Source organism: Phragmites australis, chromosome 3 (assembly GCF_958298935.1).
Source record: "Phragmites australis chromosome 3, lpPhrAust1.1, whole genome shotgun sequence".
NCBI classification, from domain to species: domain Eukaryota; kingdom Viridiplantae; phylum Streptophyta; class Magnoliopsida; order Poales; family Poaceae; genus Phragmites; species Phragmites australis.
Genome location: NC_084923.1, coordinates 42,217,965 through 42,239,508, shown reverse-complemented (window position 1 = coordinate 42,239,508; position 21,544 = coordinate 42,217,965). Strand labels below are relative to the sequence as shown.

At 47.0% G+C, this 21,544-nt stretch overlaps 1 protein-coding gene and 1 pseudogene across 1 annotated transcript; both read right to left on the bottom strand.

Moving 5' to 3' along the window:
• Positions 1 to 931: 931 nt before the first annotated feature.
• On the bottom strand, positions 932 to 2,667 carry LOC133910738 (probable methyltransferase At1g29790; annotated as a pseudogene).
• Positions 2,668 to 3,390: 723 nt separating this feature from the next.
• On the bottom strand, positions 3,391 to 11,985 carry LOC133913164 (protein POLLEN DEFECTIVE IN GUIDANCE 1-like). Its single transcript, XM_062356231.1, has 11 exons — positions 11,255 to 11,985; positions 10,424 to 10,575; positions 9,541 to 9,644; positions 6,596 to 6,684; positions 6,433 to 6,506; positions 6,207 to 6,357; positions 5,802 to 5,969; positions 4,979 to 5,076; positions 4,756 to 4,878; positions 4,078 to 4,146; positions 3,391 to 3,990 (listed from the first exon to the last, which is right to left on the bottom strand). The coding sequence occupies exons 1-11, from the start codon at positions 11,817 to 11,819 to the stop codon at positions 3,790 to 3,792; spliced, it is 1,794 nt and encodes a 597-aa protein (XP_062212215.1). The 5' UTR covers positions 11,820 to 11,985; the 3' UTR covers positions 3,391 to 3,789.
• Between the last annotated feature and the right edge of the window lie 9,559 nt (positions 11,986 to 21,544).

Below are 21,544 nucleotides of genomic sequence, written 5' to 3'. Positions count from 1 at the left end.
ACTAGTTAGCATGCGAGTTGAGTTGGGTTGGAGCTGTCTATCTATCAGGTTGTACCTTTTGGTATAGGGGTTTGTTTCGAGTTGAGGTCGTATTGTCGTGTCGGGGTTGTTTGTCGGTTTCTTCAAACCGTGCCGTTGTGTTTTTCGGGCCTGATTTTCCTTATAAACTAGATCAACTTGGCTATTTTTATATTTCTTCTTCTTAACGCAATGATACGTAGATCTCTCGCATATTCGAGAAAAAAAAATTATGGGACGTTGCTAGACGATATCTGCATCCAAATAAGAGCATGTGAGAGGGAGACGGCTACAATGTTGGCCATGTTTCGTAGACTAGCCGTTTTTTTCTCAACACTGGTTTTGGTTTGAGAAATGCAATCCTCAGACGGTTTTGATTCATCGACTTTGAATGACTGCCTATAATTTCGTCCAATTTCTTTTTTTTCCCGGACGGTGGTTCCCCCCCCCCCCCCCCCCCCGGAATATAGCGCAATTCCAATTTCTCTAACCCTAGCTGTATTCCATTACTCGCCTTTGATGCGTACGCCTCTCGTAGCACAGTGGTTACCTTATGCATGATTTCTAACGAACTTTAGAATTTGATGAGATCTACAGCGTACGTACGTACTACTTGTTAACATATACGACCTCCGTTTGAGAAATTCGTAGACATACAAACTAGCATTTGCTTGTCAATTGTTTTGAAGTTTTTCTTCTTGCAAGGTGACCACAACAGCTTAACAACCACGTATAGAATAGTTAAGAGCAACTATAGGTCTGTTTGGCACGTAAACAACACCACTGTCCCATCCCATGTTATGAACTAGAATTAGGGCTGTCTGAAATGCAGGGACTTCACATGAATTTCATAAGAAACCGTTTAACTGCCGCGTAAACGTGAAAAATTCCTGTGTCCCAAACGTGACCTTAATCACCACGAGTTCTTGAGCGGCTTCTGGAGCAGCGCCGAGAGGTACACCTCCTTCCTCTCCGGCTCGTCCCTGTCCAGCGATATCCTCCCCGTCACCCACTTCACCTTGCCGAACCCGACGCTCTCCACCACCTCCATCTACGCCGCCATCTCCGCCTCCCCGCAGAAGAAGTGGTCCAGCCAGAACAGCCCGCCGGGCCGGAACACCCGGTACACGTCGAAGTGTCGAACAGCGCGAACTGCAGCGCGGCGGCCGGGATCCAGCCGCTGAGCACGTGCATGGAGTGCACGGTGTCCAGCATGTTGTCGAAGAAGGGCAGCCGCGCTGCGACGCTCACGTAGAGAGCGGCACGATCCCGCGCGCGGCGACGAAGGCGCTGAAGGGCCCGTTGAGGTTGACGGTGGTGGCCACCACGGTGACGCCGCGCTCGCGGATGCGCACGGCGAGTGTGCCGGACCCACCACCGATGTCGAGCCCGATGCGGACGGAGCCCGGCGGGGACGCCGACGCGAGCACCTCGTCGATGGAGAAGTTGATCGGATTCTTCTTCTTGCCGGTGGCGTTGAGCCAGCGGTGGCGCTCCCGGCCGGCGAGGTCGAATCAGTCCTTGCAGTCGTCGAAGGGCGGGGAGCGCGCGCAGTTGACGAGGCAGCGGAAGGACTAGCATGTAGGCGGCCAGTGGACGGAGCGGTCTGGCGGCGTGGACCGGAGCGCGTCTGGGAACGGCACCGGCGGCGCCGGGTCCCGCGGCGCGGGGGGGCGGCAGCGTCGGCGGGGGAGCAGCTCGCAGCCGCGGAGCATGAGCCGCTGCGCTGGGAGCTCGTCGTCCGGGCAGGAGCCGTTGACTGGGTAGGTGAGGAAGGCGGCGAGGAGGTCCGGGAAGGCCAGGCACGGGTGGCCAACCGGCGGCCGTAGTTCGTGTTAGTACTAATCTTGACTAGTAGTTGTCTAGAGTCTTTGCAAGAGTTAGTGTATGCATGGTCATGCACGTAAGCGTAGTAGTACGTATGTCCCAGATTTTTGCATGTATGTAGCTAGGAGTAAGCTAGTTGGTGTATTGTGCGGCTAGTGGACAGCAGGTGTTCAGGTACTGAGCACGTCGCAATGGCGTGGCTTGGCCAGTTTAGAGTACAGGTTCATGCGGATCGTGAATCATGGTAGGTCAGTGCATGTATTAATGGCTTAAGAATAGGACTTAGTGGTTAGCCGTCCGTTGGAGTCTTAGCTTGTGATCAGGTTTGCATTGTTATATAAAGAATTAACAGAGAAAAGACGTGAGCTGTGTGTGCTGCGTCGCCAAAAACTACTTGTGTTGTCTAGCTGCAGTGCGTGTGCATCCACCAGAGAGGCAAGGCAAGAAGCGCCTGTGTGCGTGAGAGTGTGAGGAGTTGATCGAGTGGATCAGCTCATACGGCTCGGCGGTGCCCCAGTTGGGATTGCGCCCGTACGGGAGCTCGTGCGGCCCCGCGAACGCGTCGAAGTCCAGCGGGAGCTCCTGCTTCTCCGGGACAGCGGCGGTCCCTGAGGTTGCTGTTGTCGGCGCGGCCGTGACGGCCCAAGGCTGCGCGCAGGAAGAGTAGGATGGGGAAGGTGGCGAGGTTGGAGCCGAGGAGGAGGATGACGTAAAGGAGCGCGCGGCGGAGGGGGACGCCGGGCCGGCGTCGATGTACGCGGCCAGCCTCGTGACCGACATGGAAGCTAGCAGCTGGCGAGCTCGGGGCGCGCGCGAAGCCATAGCGCGTAGTGCAGTGGGAGTGAGACCCGCGCGTCCCGCTGGCCGACCCGACCCGGCGAGAGGTGTGTTTTCTACACCGTTTGCTCGAGAGTTCGCGCCAGGTTTGCCCGGGAACGAAGCAACGTTGCATCGTGTGACGGCCCCGGGTTTACGGCGAGGTGGCTGGCCGTTTCTCCCGAGGCGGGTCACGGTGGTGAATCCGCCGCTTCATGACGGTGATCACAGCCCCAAACACTCTCGGCACGGCGGTAACGAGGACGCTGCGATATGCCACCGTGTTAACAGGTCGCTGTGAGCAGTCCAACCGTCTACTCGCCTGGCGGCTTAAAGGTTGGCTGGATTGTGGAATCCGCGACCCCAAAACCACATGATCAGAGAGTAAACAATTCGCGTGATCGATGCACCCTGGTGCGAGCGACAGGGCTCAGGAGGACCATCAGGCCCGTATGACCCAGGAAACCCGTTTCCAGGCCCGCGCTCATCGCCACTTGACATACCGTAAAGCTCGCGGTGACTGCACTGGAGCGTTGCAGCATATGCTTAACGAAGACGCCAGCAATTAATACTAGGTTAAGTTTGGTAAACATACGGAAGAATTGGTAGTGACCAAATGTAAGGCCAGATAGAAAGAGAACAAAATAGCGACAGCCAGGACGGAGGCAAGGAGACCGAAACTTGCCTAGCAGGCTACGACTTGAAGGCATAAAAATATGTGTGAGAATCTTAGCGAGCTGAGCTGCAGCAGCGCGAAACTACTGTCTTTTCTTTTTTAGAAAAAATGTACAAACATGTCTTACTTGATCCACAAGACTGCAAACATCTTCACTATGCGGCAGCAGATAATTTTAGGATGAAGCTATGGACTATGCACAAAAAGAGGTCAGGAAAAACCTGTAAGCACCGCAAAATTGGACTACAACCAGTTCCTTGAATCGGCGAAAACCTTGGAAGAAGATGATACTGTGATATTCATCTGTGCTGTACTATTCTATCAGGAATTCTGTCATATATGGGCATGTATGACTTAACTCCAGCAGCTGCAGTGCTTGCTGTACTTCATGCACCGCAGCAAATGTCTTCTCGAAGATGTAGTCTTAGCACCAGAATTTTGGTGGCAAGTACTCAGTCCACATGTTGCTTTCTTTTGAGCCGTAGATTTACATACCAATTTGCAAGGCAGCGCAGTATCAACCCCACGAGTATCTTGAATACGGCGAGCATAAAATAGGTCAGAACTGACCAAAGCAGAATCCAGAATATTCTCCAGATGAATGGACCAGCAGGAAGGAGGGTAGCATACACTGGAGTCAACACACGAATTACCTAAAGAAACAATGCACTTTTTGCCCGTGAGTAATCTAGAATGTAAGGTAGCAATATAAGAGCGTGGACATTTGGGTATGGACTTACCACACAAGCGGGGGCAAGGGGGATGAACGTCAGGTCCTTCTCACGGTCATCAGGTTTGTCATTCAAAATCTGCAGAGAATTTTTCAGCAGATGGACATTAAAAACATTTTTGGATGAACATGATTCAAATTCTGGGGAATTGAAGTGCACCGTCACAAATTTTTGGCATTCTAAACGAATCAAAGCAGAAAAGTAGTGCTTGAACAAATGTCCATGGGGCAATCACAAGATAGGAGCAGGAATATAAACATATCGAGTTTTAATCTTCAACACATCCTAATCATTAGCCCAAATGGTAAATCAATTTTTCACCAAATGTGTTCCTAAAATATATTGGACTTTGTAAATGCCGCTGTCAGGAGAAAGTTGCCGTAGTTAACAGAATAAAGTAACACAGAGTATCATCAGAGAATCACTGACAAAGTTACAAACCCCAGGAGTTAACAATTTAGCACAATAGTAGTAAGATCAATGTCTCCTAAGCAAATAAACATGAATGTTCTGTGTGTATGTATCTCTGTGTTAATCATTTTAACTTATAAATAACCGCATACCTAATTGCTGTTTATTTGGTTGCTTAAAGTATCAAAGTGACGTAAGCCCTGGAACCTGAAATGCTAAAAGAATGGAGATACACATGTAACAGATGAAGTTAACTACTAGCATTCAGCACCTCACCTGCTTGCAAAGGTCTTCCAAAAACTCTGAATAAGCAACTGGCTTTATCTCATTAAATTTTGCAAGGAACGAATGCTTGATGGCATCAATAAGTACTTCACAAAAAAACACCAATGATGCATTCTGCAGTAACAAACAAAATCTAATGAGATATTTCTTTGAACAAAGTCTCTCAGTGCTAGAGGAAACTATAAAGAAAGAAATATAGTCCTGTTGAACTTACAATAAGAAAACTGTCAAACCATGGCCCCTCTGCTTCCAAGATATTTTGAGCAAGTACAAACAGCAGAAAGGCTGTTATGTGAAATCTCTCAATGATGTCTGCAAATTTTAATGTTAAAAGCAAATAAATGGCATCTTCATATAATTTTTTTTTACCAAGAATAAAGCATATAGCAATGGGAAAAAAACGTAATTAGAACTTTTCTAAACGTAGGGCATCATGGTACTGGATGCAGAGGAGGTATTTTTCATTTCAGCCTTCAAACAATTGCTTGAAATTTCGCACAGCCATTTCTTCATGAAAATTTTTATGATGGTTGCTTGGGAGATCTGGAAACAAAGGAACGGCCTGATCTTCCAAAACACAAGACCATCCTTCAAGCAGTGGAAATTTTGCTTCAAAGAGGTTGCCAATCTCCAGATGCATAAAATGAATCACGCTTACAAATTGAACATCTCCACCTGGCTAGACTCTGTAACTTAAGTCTCAGAACCACCACCCCCCCCCCCCCCGGCCCTCTCCCTCTTTTTGGCCTACTTAGGTAAGTGCTGATTGTTCTCTCCCTTGTATCTTTTTATATATAATAATATAATTTTACCACTGTAGGGGCTTCCCCTACAGTTTTCCCTCAAAAAAACAATTGCTTGAAACCGTGAACACAATTTCTTTGTGGAACAGCATGAAATGGTTTTGAACCTTGCACTGATAAAATGTATACACAGTAACCAAAATCCAAAGGACAAGTCAAACAGTTAAAGCACAGCGAACAGAAAAGCATATTGTCTGGAGTAATGAAGATGTGAAAAATCAAAAGCACACTCACCATAGTATACCAAATTGTGAAGGTTCTCTTTGCTAACACGCTTAAACACATTGCTTTTGATCTCAGCAAAATTGTTGGATACCAACAGAGCAAATAATGCATTGTTGTGAGCAATAATACATGTTGACAAGGTGATAGCCTGAGCTAACAGGACAAATGAATGGACAAGTATGGCTTGTTAAGGAATTCAAATATAGATGTTAGATAATCATCAAATAGCAACAGCGGCAGAAGCAATGCAAGTAAATTGACAATGTAATTGCAACAGCCTGATGTTAAATAAAACTCAAATCAATGTACATCTACCATGGAAGGAAAAATAGATAGCAAGAAATTATAGAATGTAACTAAATTAACCTATAGTAAATAACAAGATTAGCTAATGCAACTTTCAGAAAAGGATATCAAATGCTACAACAGCAATCACCTCATCCAAAAGGAATCGCATCAGTTCAAATGTCACATTATCTGTTGAACATGTTGATAGTCCCTCAGCTGAGTTGAACAAAACTTGCAATACATCCTCACCAAATGATTGACAGAGTTTGTCAAAGATCTAAAAGTAAAATACAAGGTTAACTGCATAAATTACAAATGATACAAGTGAATTTCAAATGAACAGTTTACTCACCTCTAGAACATTGTATACTACATACAGTTTGATTGTGCCCTGACCACGAATGACATGGTAAATCAAGCTAATATCTGCCACAAACAAGAACCAATTGTGGGTGGATCATCAAATGTGTGTAGGTTATCTACACATGTTAGCAAAATCAAGTATGAAAACCAACCTATCATTTGCAAGGAAGCAACTCCTAGGGCTAGAACTACAAAGCATCCGTAATCTGATAAATCAGCAGCATTTGGCCGCAGAAATTGCCTGTCACAAATACAATGGATAAATAATTACATGATTCAATATGGCCACAAAAGAGCGATTAACTGAAAAGAGTGGCTTGTGCAAAAAAGCTGGTAAATACAGGTAAATGCTTGAAAAGTCACTAAAAGAGATAAAAGCTAGAAGCATTCAGTGCATCAGAACAAAAAATGAAGAAAAAAGTAAAAATTTGGCAGGGTTTCTTGCACTACTAAAGTCATGTCTATCATAGATTTATGCTTGATCAGCTTATCAAAGACCACCTACCCAGTAAGCAACACCAGCAATGGATGATACAAAGCATAAACTGGAATAGTGGAAACAAATAAAACTTGACTTATTTTTACACAACTATGTATTTGAAAATCGAGATCATGTCAACTAGAATGCATGTAAGTTTTCAACATGTTTTATATATAAGAAATAAATAACTCTTGTAAATCCCAAAATATACTGAGGCTCTCTTCAGACAGCTTAACTTCCAATAGAAACAAGATACACAGAAAATCCAAGGCCAGACAGCGTACAATTCTCAATGCAAATGAGGATTACGCTTATCTAAGAAGCCCAATGAGTAATGGTGAGGGTTTAAACTTTTGTTAGCTCTAAGTTTAAGCAAGAAGCCATCAAATCAGACAAAAAATAAGATACCCTAAACCCAGTCCAGCAAGTCATCTTCAGATGTGATTATAGACAACAAAGATGTGATTTAAAATCTTAAATCCAAAATGGTATTCTTTTGAACAAAAATAATCCTAGTATGACACGGAATCAAGCATAATCAGCAGTACAATGATAACATCTGCTTCAGGCACCTTAAACATGTTAAGGGTACAATAGTCAAAGGTATTATGGCAATCTTCTAGTCTAAGATTTCCCTTATATACTCTATATATTGCTCACATGGGCTACCACTGAATACAACTTGCTATTCTTAACATGGTATCACAGCTAGTTTTTTTTTTTTTTGACACCGCAACTTGTCCCGTTGACTTCTCTCCCGTCGGCCTCTCTCTGCTGCCGCTTGGATCTGGTCGGATTAGCCCGGCCGACTCCTTCCCGTCTTCCATCGCGTTTCACTACCCCTTCTTGTTGGCATCTTGGATCCATGCGGAGGCGGCCTTCTGCAAGTGGCGGCTGCCGATTTTGCACGGCGTCAGTGGTGGTTGGCCGGATCCGCCATCTAATGTTTTCCCAACTGCCCTTGGCTGGATCCTCTCGCCGCCCGGCTTGATCCCGATCCGGAGTTGCTGCCGGATTCTCGCCGCCGGCCTACCATGGCCGAATCTCGTCTGCCTACCACCTCTCAAGCTGGCCGTCTCCCACGCCGGGCCGCCCTCGGCTTCTCACCGCCTAGAGCTCCCAGCCCAATCTGAGCTCCGCCATTGCCTCCCCGGCTCCTCTCCGCCCCCTCTTCGATCGGTCCGCCAAGCCCCACGTCCGATTCGGCGGCTCCTAGCTGGATCCAGGTCGCTGCCACTCACCCCCAGGCCGCCTCCCACCTTCAGGTCGCCGCCGACCACCCCGAGGTTGCGCTCACCACCGGATCCGTCTCATCCACATACTCTCTCGCCGCCCACGGACCCAATGCGCATGCCGTATGGAGCTCTGACGCCAAGAACGCTCCCGTCAGCTCGCCACGGCGTGGTTCTTCATGCCATCGTCATTGCCGGCTATTCACGTTGTCGCTATCGTCTCTTTTGCTCAGGGCCCATTGTGGTTTTTTGCTAGATCCACTAATGGCACCGCCCAACGTGGTTCTTCTCCGCTGCCGGGATGTCTCTCCACCGAGGCCTTGTCAAGCGCCCCCGCTAGGACCTTCTCCACCAGATCTTCGATATTGCTGCTGCCGGGATTTGGAAAGCGACCGATGGATCTGCTCGTTGCAGGTTGCTCTTCCACCTCTATCGGCGTGGCTCTACTCCGATGTGTGTTCTGTTGCGTGCTCTTCTCCATTCACTTCTTCGGAGGAGCTCTTCGGAAGCACTCTTCTCCATTCACCGCTCGTTGATGGTGTTTGCTGCAAGGCTTTTGTTTATGTCCATGCTGTGCTAGTGCTGTTGCAGTTATGTTTTGTTGCTGCTGTTGTGCTACCCATTGTGTGGTGCTGCTGCTAGGCTGTGCTTTGCTCCTACCACTATATTGACGATTTCATTTGCGTCTTAATGTGGTGGCATGCTGCCATGCTAGGATTTTGCTTTGTTGTTGTTGCCTGCTAATGTCTTAGCCTCGTATTAGCGTCTTTGCAATTCCGTTGTGTCCATCCAAGTCTTAGTTTCTCTTTGGGTTCATCTATGCCGTGTGAGTCCACATATTCTTTCGTCCATTAGTCGAATTCTTTTGTGATTAGCTAAACATCTGTCTTTGTTTGGCTAATCATTTCCCGTTATTATTAATGCAATTGTGTCATCTAGGTCTTTTCGTAGCCTTAGTGACAACTTCTTTTGTTGTCTTGCTTCTCATCATCGCTTTGTTGCGATTCTTGACCAAGGACATTTTTTTGTTGTCATCATCACGACTTTACTTATGTGCTTCACTTTGCACTTCTTCGGCTGATTCGACAGGATTATCAAGGCTCCATTCTACGACAGTTTTGAAGATATAGATTTTGAATGCATTAGTTTTATATTGCCTAAGTTTATTACTTATTGTCACCTCTTTCAAATGCAACGCTATTGCATACGCCTTGCATGTGAGAGGGGGGAAAAGGGTATAATAGTCAATGGTATTATGGTAATCTCCTAGGCTAGGGTTTCCCTCATGTACTCTATATATTGCCCCCATGGACTACCAATGAATATAAGTTGCTATTCCTAACAAAACACAACCATATAATGTACACTAGAACTGAAAGCTCACCTCATTTTCAGCACCCGCCAGACAGTAATGACGATCCGTGCAGGCATAATTGTAAGCAAAGACAGAAAGGAATCCAAGCAGACAAAGAATCCTGTGAGAATTAGCTGCAGCATTTTATCACAATCAAACATCTCCCTGTCAAATAAAGAAATGTACAGTAACTCCTAAAACATAATAAATATTGAACAATGCATGATCCATTGTGCCTATTTTGTCAGGATCACATCAGAATATGATGTAATCACTTGAATTGCTGACAAAATCAAGTCTATAGCAGCAGATACAATATATGCACACATGATCATACATAAAACTATATCAAATCCATAAAGTTACTCTTTGACTTATTTATCAAATTTGTCTAATTATCATGTATCCTTTTTTATTACTTTGACAGTTCGACACTATAAGTCTATAACCACTTGTTTATGTATAATAGATCCTGTACCTTCTTGAGAATTAAACATTGCACTTTTTTTAAAAAAAAATAATGACATGTCATTTTTCCTAGTTTTGACTGCATAAAATTTTACCATGGGTCACATGTTTTCAAACTACAGTCTAAAACCTTTAGCTACATTTAATCAAATAGAAGTACATTCTTTTGTTAGTCCACTCAACTTTCTACCCAAATTCATATTTACTTGTACCTATCAATACCCTGACCAGGATCAGAATGCATCCATATCTGTTCTTAGTTAAAAATATGTGGTGCTATATGGCTTCATTAATATCGTAAATTGACGATAACTCTTGCATACTGGAACCTGTTTCCACCAATGCCTGGCCAAGCAAGTTACTAAACTAGAACTGCCCATAATTCCAATTATTCTCACGCATAGGGCGTAACACAAGTAGCATTATTAAGAGTGCAGATGTATACCCGCTCACATCTCCAAGGGACATGAAACATAGTGTTGTACACCCGCTGCCGCTTCTTCTCATTACCCACTGCAATTGTGCTTCTAAGTGAATTGCCACCATAGAGTTCTCCAAGGAAGTATCTGAATGGTGAGTTGTCAAGGTGTTCGACTTCTGCAGTAGCATAGTAGTTGAAAATAGATGTAAATATGAATGTAAAGAGCTTATTAATTCAATATACCGCTATCACCCACTGCAATGCAAAAAAGGACAAAAAAACAAATCTACAAACTGGTAATGACAGAAAAACCCAAAGTTTCCTAAAAAACACACTCTACTGCCCTGGTGTAAATGTACTCAGATTCAATTATAAATATTTAGAGCAATTTGACCTTATATTGCTGAGGGTTTTAAGAGAAGTCACAGAAACTCAATCCAGCCTTGTCAATATGCTGGAACATGCGGAAGGTTATAATATGTTTCTTTGGAGCTTTCCCAATAAAATCTACAAACAAGCCCACAAAAGGCATGGTACCCATGTTCGTTCTAAACTGCATTGCTCTGTATTTCGGATCATATCATCTCTCAAATTTCACGAAAGCATAAACATCTGTACTTCGAACTGTTCCGTTTTCCAGGCCTAATGCTCCTAGTCTATGCTGGACAAAACTCACAAATGGCGCATTTTGCTTTGCTCATCCGAACGAAAATGTAGGAGAACCATATCAGCAATTTCTATTCAATATGCACGGTCTAAGGCCAGGGCAGGTGAAACGACAATCGCATCATAAAAATCGAGGGACGAGAAACAAGTTATGTTTGCAGAATTATAAATGAACAGCGAGATCTGTACCTCCGAGAATGTTGCTGTTATCCTTCATGAACTTTTCCCAGTCTAGCGACTCCTCCTTCTCCAGCTTCTTCTTCACGCCCCCATTCGCCTCAGGCCGCCACGCCGCGGCCGCCGCATCTGCCACCGCCGCGGCAGCCGCGGCAGTCTCCCGCGTGCTGCTGCCGCAGCTGCTGGTTCCATCCTCCGCAGACGCTGCCAACAGCCTCCCGCTCCCGGACACGCTCCTCTGCCTCAGCTCCAAACCGACGTACGTCACGCAGCTCGCCGCAGACCTGTCGGCGTCCGAGCTCTCGCACACCGTCTCCACCGCCGATCTCAGATCCGTGACCCTGAACGCCGCGTCCGCGTCGACGCCGCCCTCGCGTGGCTCCCCCTCCGCGGCCACCTCCTCGATCGGGGGGCCCCGGAACCCACGCTTAAGCTTGGAGCGCCGCCTGCGGCGGCGCTGGCCATCGGTCGTGGTGTCGGGGAGGGAGCGAGGGGAGAGGTCATCCGCGTCGTCGGCGGAGAGGTCGCCGGCGAGGAGCCCGAAGGAGAGCTGTCGGCCGCCGGATCGGAGCGACATCGGCGGCCGAGGCGGCAACAACGAGAAGGCGCCGAGCGAGCCCTCGCGAACCCTAGCCGAGGACGACGTCGCCGCGCCGCGCGGCGACGAGGAGCGGAGGCGGAGTAACGGGCGCAGAGGAGGATACTTCTTTTCCCGGTCGCGTTTGTTATGTGCTTCTAATTTTTTTTTTTACTGAATTTCTGGATTTATTTGGCTTTTTCTGCGAGGTGGCGATGAGCCCATGACACAGCGCTGGGAGAATGGAAGGAGGTATCCCGCAACAGCTGCTACAGTACATGTAAAATAAGAAGTGTATGTGCAGTACTTCTGCTTTAGCGTTGTGATCACAGTGATTCACTGTAAATTACTGTAACTATCAATATTGTTTGTTCGAAGGAAAGTCACAAATAAACGGTAACGGTGAACTGTTTATCCGTCACTTGCCATCAACACGTTAGAGGAGGCTGATCTTGTAAGGAGACGTCGTAGCAGCTTGGAAAGAGTAGTCATTGATAAGATGATCTTTTCCTTGATTCTTCGGTACATTCTAGATTTGAAAAATTTTGCTAATGCCATGCCATTTTGATTTTCGGCCATCTACATGTAATTCGTCAAAAGTCTTGCAAACCATTCGACTTCTTTTGGAGCGGGTGAATTTTCATAGATTCTTGGAATCAAGGTGGATTTTCGAGGTATTACGACACTTGGTACTAATGAAAAGATGCGGACATATATTGACACGAAGCAGTTCATGAATTTGAGGATTTGACATGATGAAGTTCATGATTTGCAAAATGCCCGTAGAGGCGGTACACACATAACAAAGCGGAATTCATTTCATATTTCGTATTCCGAAGTCAGTTCACATGACAACTATACAAAAATATTCTTTCGAAACTAAGGACGACCAATATATGATGAAATAGAAATGGGAAAATAACGAACGCTGCTACTGACGATGGGGTTGAGAGTGAATGAATGAATCAAACCCAAACAAGAATTTACACATGTTTGGGACGACAATCAAACCAATTAATTTACTTTTTTGAGGTAAAAACCAACCAAATAATCTACACAGTTGACGTTTCGAGTGTTTCGAGTGTTACGGAGGCGGGAGCATCTGCGGGCAGCATGAGCTGCCCCTCGCGCTCGCATCGTGGGTGCAGCACGATGGCTCGGCCCGCGACGCGCCCGCCAAGCCGCCGCGCCCGAGCGTCCCACCCCCAGGCCCCGTCGTCCTCGCACCGTGCGCGGCCGCGGTCACCACGGCCGTGAGCCCCACGACCAGCAGCAGTATGCACATCGAACTCGATGATCTCGCGCGGACGCCCATGGGCAGCAAGCACCGACTTGTCTTTCGAGACGCAACGACGATCGATCTTGGTCGGGTTATTCGGGTATGTATAGCCATGAAAGTGCCGTAAGGCGCAAGGTGAAAGCGCGTGCACGGAAATGGGCCGTTCCTCCCGGGAATAAATTGTATGCAACACCTCGTGCAGCACTAACGGGATCTCTGCGATTTGTTCTCCATGTGAATTTTAAAGGGGTGGATCTCACATTAATAGAAAATTATTTTGCATATTTATTATTTGACATATATGATTAATGTTGAGTGAACCTCATCACCATTTTGAGATCCACGTTGAGAACAAATGATGAACATTCAGATACTGCTGTATAAAGATGCATCGTTGTATAGAATTTATTTTCGTTCATCCCTCCCGAGAACACATGTGTGGTTGCACGGGTATTTGGCAAGAATTTTCACTAGATGATCCTGTGAAAAACCGAACAACGGCTGCAGTCATTGGGCCGGTAGAAACGCAAGGAGGAGGAGAGCAAGTTTTTTTTTTTTTTCAAATCTAGCAATTAACGTTTGAAAAAAATAGCAACTCTAGGTGTCTGTCACACTTCTAACGGATGACAAGTTTAAAAAAATAAACTCGTCACCTTTCTAATGGGCGACATATTAAAATAAAATAAAAATATAGTATTTCATGGCTCTTAAAGTTCAAAACAATATGTAAATAGTTAAAAAAATCTGAAAAAATTATTATGTAGAGGATGCTGCCATATTTTTTTTTCAAATGGAGGCCTAAAATTACTAAATTTAAAAAATAAAAAATAAAAAAAATTAGGAGAGCAACATCCATTGGTCTCCATAATGGAGAGCAGCATCCATTCGTCTCGGCGAGTTGCTATTTGCACTATGTATATCTTCTAGTTATAACCCAAAACACTGTAAGTTACAACATGTTAGGTAGAACAGTTACAACTTCACGTCCAGAAATGCATAATTGCAACACAGAAGCTAACCCTGTGAGTTATAACTTGTTATTCGCACTGCCCCCAGTTACAACCCGAAACACTATGAGTTACAACTTGTTAGGTAGATCAGTTACAACTTCACGTCCAGAAATTAATAATTGCAACACGTGAAGCTAACATTATGAGTTACAACTTGTTATTCGCACCGCGCACATCCTCCAGTTACAACTCGAAACACTGTGAGTTACAACTTGTTAAGTAGATCAGTTACAACTTCACGTCCATAAATGCATAATTGCAACACGAGAAGCTAACACTATGAGTTACAACTTGTTATTCGCATTGCGCACATCCCCTAGTTACAACCCGAAACATTATGAGTTACAATCGAAAACACTGTGAGTTACAACTTGTAGGGTATACGTAGACATGAACTACAGTGAGCATACCTGCAGAATATTATATATATATAATTATACTGTTGTTTTAAAAAATTACAACAATAGACTATCATCACATGTTCATCAACGGACGACACTTTGCTGGCCCCAGCTATTAGGGAATAAAAAAATCCAGTGACGTGACACGCGTTATCCGTTCGCTGGGCGAGACCTTGTTGTCGCCCGGTGAATGGGCGACACCTTTGTCACGCCCATTGAATGGGCGATAGCAATGTGTCACCCAATTAACGAGCGATACCTTACTTTCGCCAAATTAACTTAATTTGCGATAGAATAGGCGTACGTGTGCCGTAATTTTTTTTTGTCAAATAGTCCAGTGCCATTAGATGTTTATGGGATATTTTGGATACCTGAATTTAACAAAAACGAAAAGTTGAATACGGTGATTTTAATGGGAACTACGATATACACGGGCGTTGACATGTACGGTATACGATCATTATAACCTAAACAAGTATCACATCTAAACCTGATATGGCTTAGGGAATGTAAAGATTACAATATCTGATCTACTGAGTGCAATGTGGTTACTTTCCCTTCCTCGTCGCTTCTAGTCCTACGTCATGCGCCCTCTCGCGCTTCCTCTCCCTCTCTGCCTCACAGGCCTCTACCATTATGTGGTTTATGCTCCTCCATCATCTTCTGCTGCTCCTCCTGAATGCGCTTGCGCATAGCCTCCCTCTTTTCATCCGCTTCCATATCATGGAAGTGTCTCTAAGCGGTGTGGGGCTCAGTGTAAAGGAGGAACACATTTGCTTCTGACTGCTTAGTATCCAGCCATTATAAGAAGTCACATGGTAGTGGTGGCGACTGCAATGAAGATAAAAAAAGTTAAGTGATAAATCTTAGTTGTTTTTGGAGTAGTTTGGCCAGAAGTTATTCCTTGGGGCAGGAGCCAATATTGGTGCTTCCCTAAGATGGATCGTACTCGTAGTTGCGACATATGAAGAACCTCCTTCCGTAGGTGTAGGAGAACTCGAATGACTTCACCACCCTACAATGGTCTCCACACCAGCATATGGGCACTTTAACCCCATCAGGTGTAGTATCCGGCATGTATTTCTTGGGGAAAGGATCGGATGCCATTTTTGTCGGAGTTATCGAGGTTGAGGCCAGTGGTTTGGTTGTACATATGGCCAGGAGATCATTTATTTATACATCGGATTCGTGCTGGTGCATGGACTAAGTCCACATAAATTGGATGCTGAGTCCTGTTTCGAGGATACTGGCTATCGTGAGGTTTTCGTCATGGGGTACGACCTAGACGAGCCTGGTATGCTCCAAGCATAGGACACCGTGATGGAGTTTGAGGATTTGGAGACTGAACGTGAAGTCTGCACGATGGACCATGCAACGAGCGACAGTAGAGACGCTCGTGTCTTAGGAACCGGAGGTGAGCCCCAGGCCATTGGCCAAGAGGGAAACCAGCCTGGCACTAGGCATAGAGGTGGTCCTATACTGCCCTACGACTACAACGCCATCTGGAGGAGTTCCCGCTTCAGGTGGAGCCCTTGGCGGCGACATCTTCAAGGTCGTCATGCCACACCATGGACTCACGCAGAAAATGCAGACCGCGCGAGTACTTCTTAGCCACCCGCTGGTGGCGGTACCGGAGAGTTCACCGGTAGCGCCATGGCTGCAAGACCTCAGCCTCTTAGTAGAGACCGCTTGACGCTAGACCGTGGTAGCAGCCATCTCGTCCATCACAAGGAGTGATCGAGGTCGCGGTCGACAAGATTCGCAGTGGACCTCTTGGCGGGAGAGAACCCGTGCTCCCTCAGTAACAGGGAGTACACGGGGACCCCCACCATGCCAGGACAATCCACTCGCTAACCTGTGTGACTCTCTTCGCCACCGCAACCTCCGCGACGGAATCCAGGTCCAGAGGGCCACCCAAAAGCAGGAGTATCTCGCCCGGCGAGAGCAGAAAAAAGACAAGCGGGCCTGTCATTCGCCTTCCCCTCATAGAGAGACATCAGACTCCTCGATCCCATCACCAAGGCTGCGAGACTGTCAGCTCTCTCCTTGGATGCGCAAAGTTGTGCATCGATAAGAGGCTCCCCATTATAGGATGGAGTGCAATGCTTTCTCTTCTTGGCTGCGGGAGGGCGCTGGCCGAACAAGGTCCGACCAGAGGTCCAACCAGTTTTAGTCGAAAAGTACAATAGCTCGACCAACCCGGAGGAGTTCCTGTAGATCTACACCACCATGGTGCAAGCCACGAGCTGTGATGGGAAGGTCATGGTGAACTATTTCCCGACCGTCCTAACCGGTTCGCCTCGGTCCTGGCTCATGAACCTTCCCTGCGGGCCAGTCCATTCCTGAGAAGACTTGTGCAACCAGTTCATCACTGACTTCTAGGGAACGTATGCCCGATCAGGGGTCAAGGATGACATGTACTAGGTTAGGCACGGCATGGCGAGTCGCTGTGAGATTACATCTGGCATTTCACTGAATACCAAAATACCATTCCAAAGATCACAGGCGAGTCTATGGTCATAGCTTTCCGGAGGGGGGGGGTCAAAGACGAGAAGATGGTCAAAAAAACTAGTCACCGAAGAGGTTCGGAGCACCACCGAGCTCTTTGGGCGCACGGATAAGTGCCCAAGCCGCTGAGGCTCGAGAGCGCCAGATCGACATGAGGTAGTAGGCGACCTCCGACCAGGCCATCCCTTCCAAAGGGGCCGACTGGATGGAGAAAATGAAGAATAAGTGCAAGGCTGGACCACCCGATGTCGTGGTAGTCGAGTAGGCTGGCCAACCGCACCGATGCTACAAGAAGAAGGACCGAAAAAAGGGCTGAGGCTACTGCTCGATCCACTGTACCGACGCACATGACCTGACTGAATGCAAGGCCGTACGCGTTATAGATAAAGAGCTTGGGGGCCACAAACCTGGGCGCAACGACGCTGGTGAGGATGGGGCCAATCCCGACCAATCGGCTCTGGGTTTCTAGCAGCCCGAGCACATGTTCCACCATATCTTTGGGGGTGACGTGATGTATTCCTCAAATCAGGAGTACAAGTTGGTGGTCCGTGAGGTATGCACAACCATGCTGGGCCCAAGTTCGTGACTAAAGTGGTCGGAGGTACCCCTCAGATTTAGCCAGGAGGAACACTGCGCATGCATCCAGCACCCCAGATGTTACCCCGTCGTGGTCGAGCCCACCGTGCACAATATCCTAATGGGGCACGTGCTGGTACATGGAGGTAGTTCCATCAACCTCCCCTTCACTAAAGCATTAGATGCCCTGCAGATCCCGAGGAATGCATTGAAACCATCTCCTCCCTTCTTCGTGATCATCCCCAGCTATTCGCCCAAGCCTTTGGGCAAATCAAGCTGCCCGTCACTTTCAATTCGATGCAGCAAATTTCGGGACCACGTATAATGCTATCCTAGGGCGACTAGCAATGGCCCAGTTCATGGTCGTCTCCCACTATGCATACCAGTAGTCAAGATCTCTGGTCCCAAGTGAGCCATCACTATTTTGGGCAACCAAAAGATGGCCTTACACTGCAACAAGAGGAGCCTCGACATGGTCGAGATAACTCCCAGCTCATAGCCCAAGAACGCCGGGCTAAGCGGCTGTCTAGAGAAGGTTCACGTCATCGCCAATCCCGACGGCCGACTTTAGGCAATTTGCATAGACGACGCCGACCTATCCAGTACGGTCCAGATCGGGGCCGGCCTAGACCCAAAATAGGAACTTGCGCTCAACACTTTCCTCCGGGCAAACACGGAGGTCTTTTTTTAGAGTCCGTCTGATATGCCTGGGGTCCCTAGGGAGGTCATCGAGCACAAGTTGTCAGTGCGACACGACGCGCGACCTATAAAGCGAAAGGTGCGCTGGTTTGCACTTGACCGAAAGGAAGCACTTCGTGAGAAGATCGACAAGCTCTTGGAAGCAGGCTTCATCTGAGAGGTGCGGTACCCAGAGTGGTTGGTTAACCCGTCATGTTCCAAAAACCCAATGGTAAGTGGAGAATGTGCATCAACTTCACCGAACTCAACAAAGCGTGCCCAAAGGATCTCTTCCCTCTACCCCGGATCCACCAGCTTGTTGATTCGATTTTAGGAGGCGACTTGCTATGCTTCTTAGATGCCCATTCAGGGTACCATCAGATTAGGATGTATGGGGTAGATGAGGATAAAAGTGCTTTTGTAATGCCCTTCAGGGTCTTTTGCTATGTAATTATGCCTTTTGGCTTAGAAAGCACCGGTGCTACTTACCAACGATGCATTCAGCTCAACCTTCGACCACAGCTTAATAGAAATGTCAAGGCTTATGTTGATGACATAGTCATAAAAAGCATGACCGATGACATCGTGATCGCGAACCTCCAAGAGACGTTCGACAACCTTTGAAAGTACCGCACGAAGTTGAACCTGAAGAAGTGCACGTTCGGAGTCCTATTAGGGAAGTTGCTCGGTTTCCTCACGTCCATCTGGGGGATAGAAACAAACCCTGAAAAGATCAAAGCAATTGATCAGATGAGATCTCTGACTAGGTTGAAGGAACTCCAGAACTTGACGGGATGCATGGCAGCGCCGAGAAGGTTCATCTCGAGGAAGGGAGAGAAGGGGCTACTGCTTTTTAGGCTACTGAAGAAAAACAACAATTTCCTGTTGACGCCAGAAATGGAGGCGGCTTTTCAAGATCTCAAAAGGTACCTCTCTTCCCCTTCTATACTAATTGCTCCTCAGCCAGATGAGGAGCTCTTGCTCTATGTTGCAGCTATCCCACAAGTTGCAAGTGCGGTTCTGGTAGTTGAGCGTGAAGGTCTTCAATGACCAGTCTACTACATCAGTGAAGTTCTACACATACTGAAGGCTCGATACCCGCAAGCACAAAAGATGTTGTACGCCGTGCTAATGACCTTTTGTAAGCTCATGCACTATTACTTCTAGCCCCACAAAATCAAGCTAGCCTCCTCGCTCCCGATTAGGGAGATCCTCCACAACAAGGATGCAGCAAGGAGAACAACGAAGTGGGCAGTGGAGCTCGAGGAATTCAATATTCAGTTTGTCCCCCTGACAGCTATCAAGTCCCAGGCGTTGGTCGATTTTGTGGCTGAGTGGTCGTCCTTAGGGCCCTAGAAGGAATAACAATCAGAGGCAGAGGAGCACTGGACCACGCACTTCAATAGGTCATTCACACTAAAGGGAATAGGGGCTAGAGTGGCCTTAACCTCACCGACCGGTGACACCCTCAGTTACATAGTTCAATTATGTTTCCTGCCACTAACAATGTTGCAGAATATGATGGCATCTTGTCCGGAATGAGAGTAGCCTCTGCACTTAGTATAAAACGTCTGCTAGTGGAAGGGGACTCACTACTGGTCGTAAACCAAGTGCAAAAAGAGTTTCAATGCTCAGATCGGATAATTGTGGCGTACCTCACTTAAGTGAGAAAGCTGGAGCGACGTTTTATCAGTTTTGAGGTTAAACACATCTTGCGCAGGGACAACTTCCTCGCTGATGAGCTGGCCCGTGTCGCTTCTTCTTGCGTACTTGTCCCGGTCGGAGTCTTTGAAGAAAGACTCACACAACCATCCATCGCGGTCTCGGGCTAAGGTGAAGGGGATGCTCCGTTCAGAAACATAGCACCCGAGGTAATACCTTTGGAGGCAACGCCTCCTTTGGTGCAGTCCTCGGGTGTCCATAATGTGGTCGCCCAGCTTGATTCAGGCATGACCTGGATGGATCGGATCTTGGTATACCTTCATAATCAAGCGATCCCTGACGATGACGCGTCAGCAGAAAAGGTCACGCGACAAGCCTGCAGATACTCCGTAGTAGAAGGACACCTCTACCGTATGGGGAGCAATGGCCTTTTACTGGAATACATCACTAAGGAAGAGGGGAGTGCTTTGCTCTCTGATATCCACAGAGGCATATGTGGTATCCACACTTCATACCGCACTCTAGTCAGAAAAGCATTCTGACAAGGATTCTATTGGCCCACGACCCTCTAGGATGCTTGTGTGCTGGTGAAACGGTGTGATTCGTGTCAGAACCATGGCCGACAAACTAACCTACCAGCCCAAACACTGCAAACCATACCACTCTCTTAGTCTTTCACTGTTTGGGGGCTCGATATTGTGGGACCATTCTCTAAGGCTCCTCACAGTTTATAATTCCAGTTTGTGGTAGTCGACAAATTCACTAAGTGGATTGAGGCCGAGTCGGTCAGGAAGATCACCGCCACGACAGCAATTAAGTTCATACGGGGCTGGTAGTGCGGTTCAACCGCATAATTATAGACAACGGGGCACAGTTCATCAATAGCACTTTTAAAGACTACTGCGAAGAGATCGGGACCAAAGTATGCTACGCGTCAGTGGCACACGTCCAAAGCAATGGTCAGGTCGAAAGGGCAAATGGGATGATACTACAAGGGGTCAAAACTTGAGTCTTCGATCGGCTTCAGAGCTATTCGAGACGTTGGGTGGACGAACTCCCCATGGTACTTTGGTCGCTGCAAACGACGCCTATCAGAGCCACGGCCGAAACTCCATTCTTCTTGGTTTTTAGCAATGAAACAATGCTCACCTCCGAGATCGCCCTCCAATCTCCTAGAGTAATCCGCTACTCATATGAAGACAAGGTGGCTCCATGGGAAGATGACACGAACCTGATCCAAGAGTTCCACGATCGTGCTCTAATTCGAGTAGCTCGATACCAGCAAAGCCTCAGGCATTACCATGACCGCAGGGTGCAAGAGCGAACCCTGGTTGTAGGCGACCTCGTACTAAGGAAAAATTCATAATAAGGCAGGACGGAACAAGCTCTTCCCCAAGTGGGAAGGATCCTACACAGTGGTCGAGGTTACCTGACCTGGTGTGGTAAAACTAGCTATGGAGGACGACCGTGAATTACACAATTCATGGAACATAAATCAGTAGCGTAAGTTCAATGTGTAAGGCTGCTCAAGCATGAGCCCATTTTTTTCTATTTTGCAGGATCTCCCGGACAAGAGCGGATTGCACTCGGCTTGTAAGTTTTTCTGATTCA

Excerpts from the sequence above, each read along its gene's own strand:
- LOC133913164 (XM_062356231.1), bottom strand. The coding sequence starts at position 11,819 with ATGTCGCTCCGATCCGGCGGCCGACAGCTCTCCTTCGGGCTCCTCGCC. Across the intron at positions 5,077-5,801 it reads TCACAATTTGGTATACTATG|ACATCATTGAGAGATTTCAC; the intron begins GTGAGTGTGCTT and ends TAAAATTTGCAG. Across the intron at positions 3,991-4,077 it reads CCCTTGCCCCCGCTTGTGTG|GTAATTCGTGTGTTGACTCC; the intron begins GTAAGTCCATAC and ends TTGTTTCTTTAG.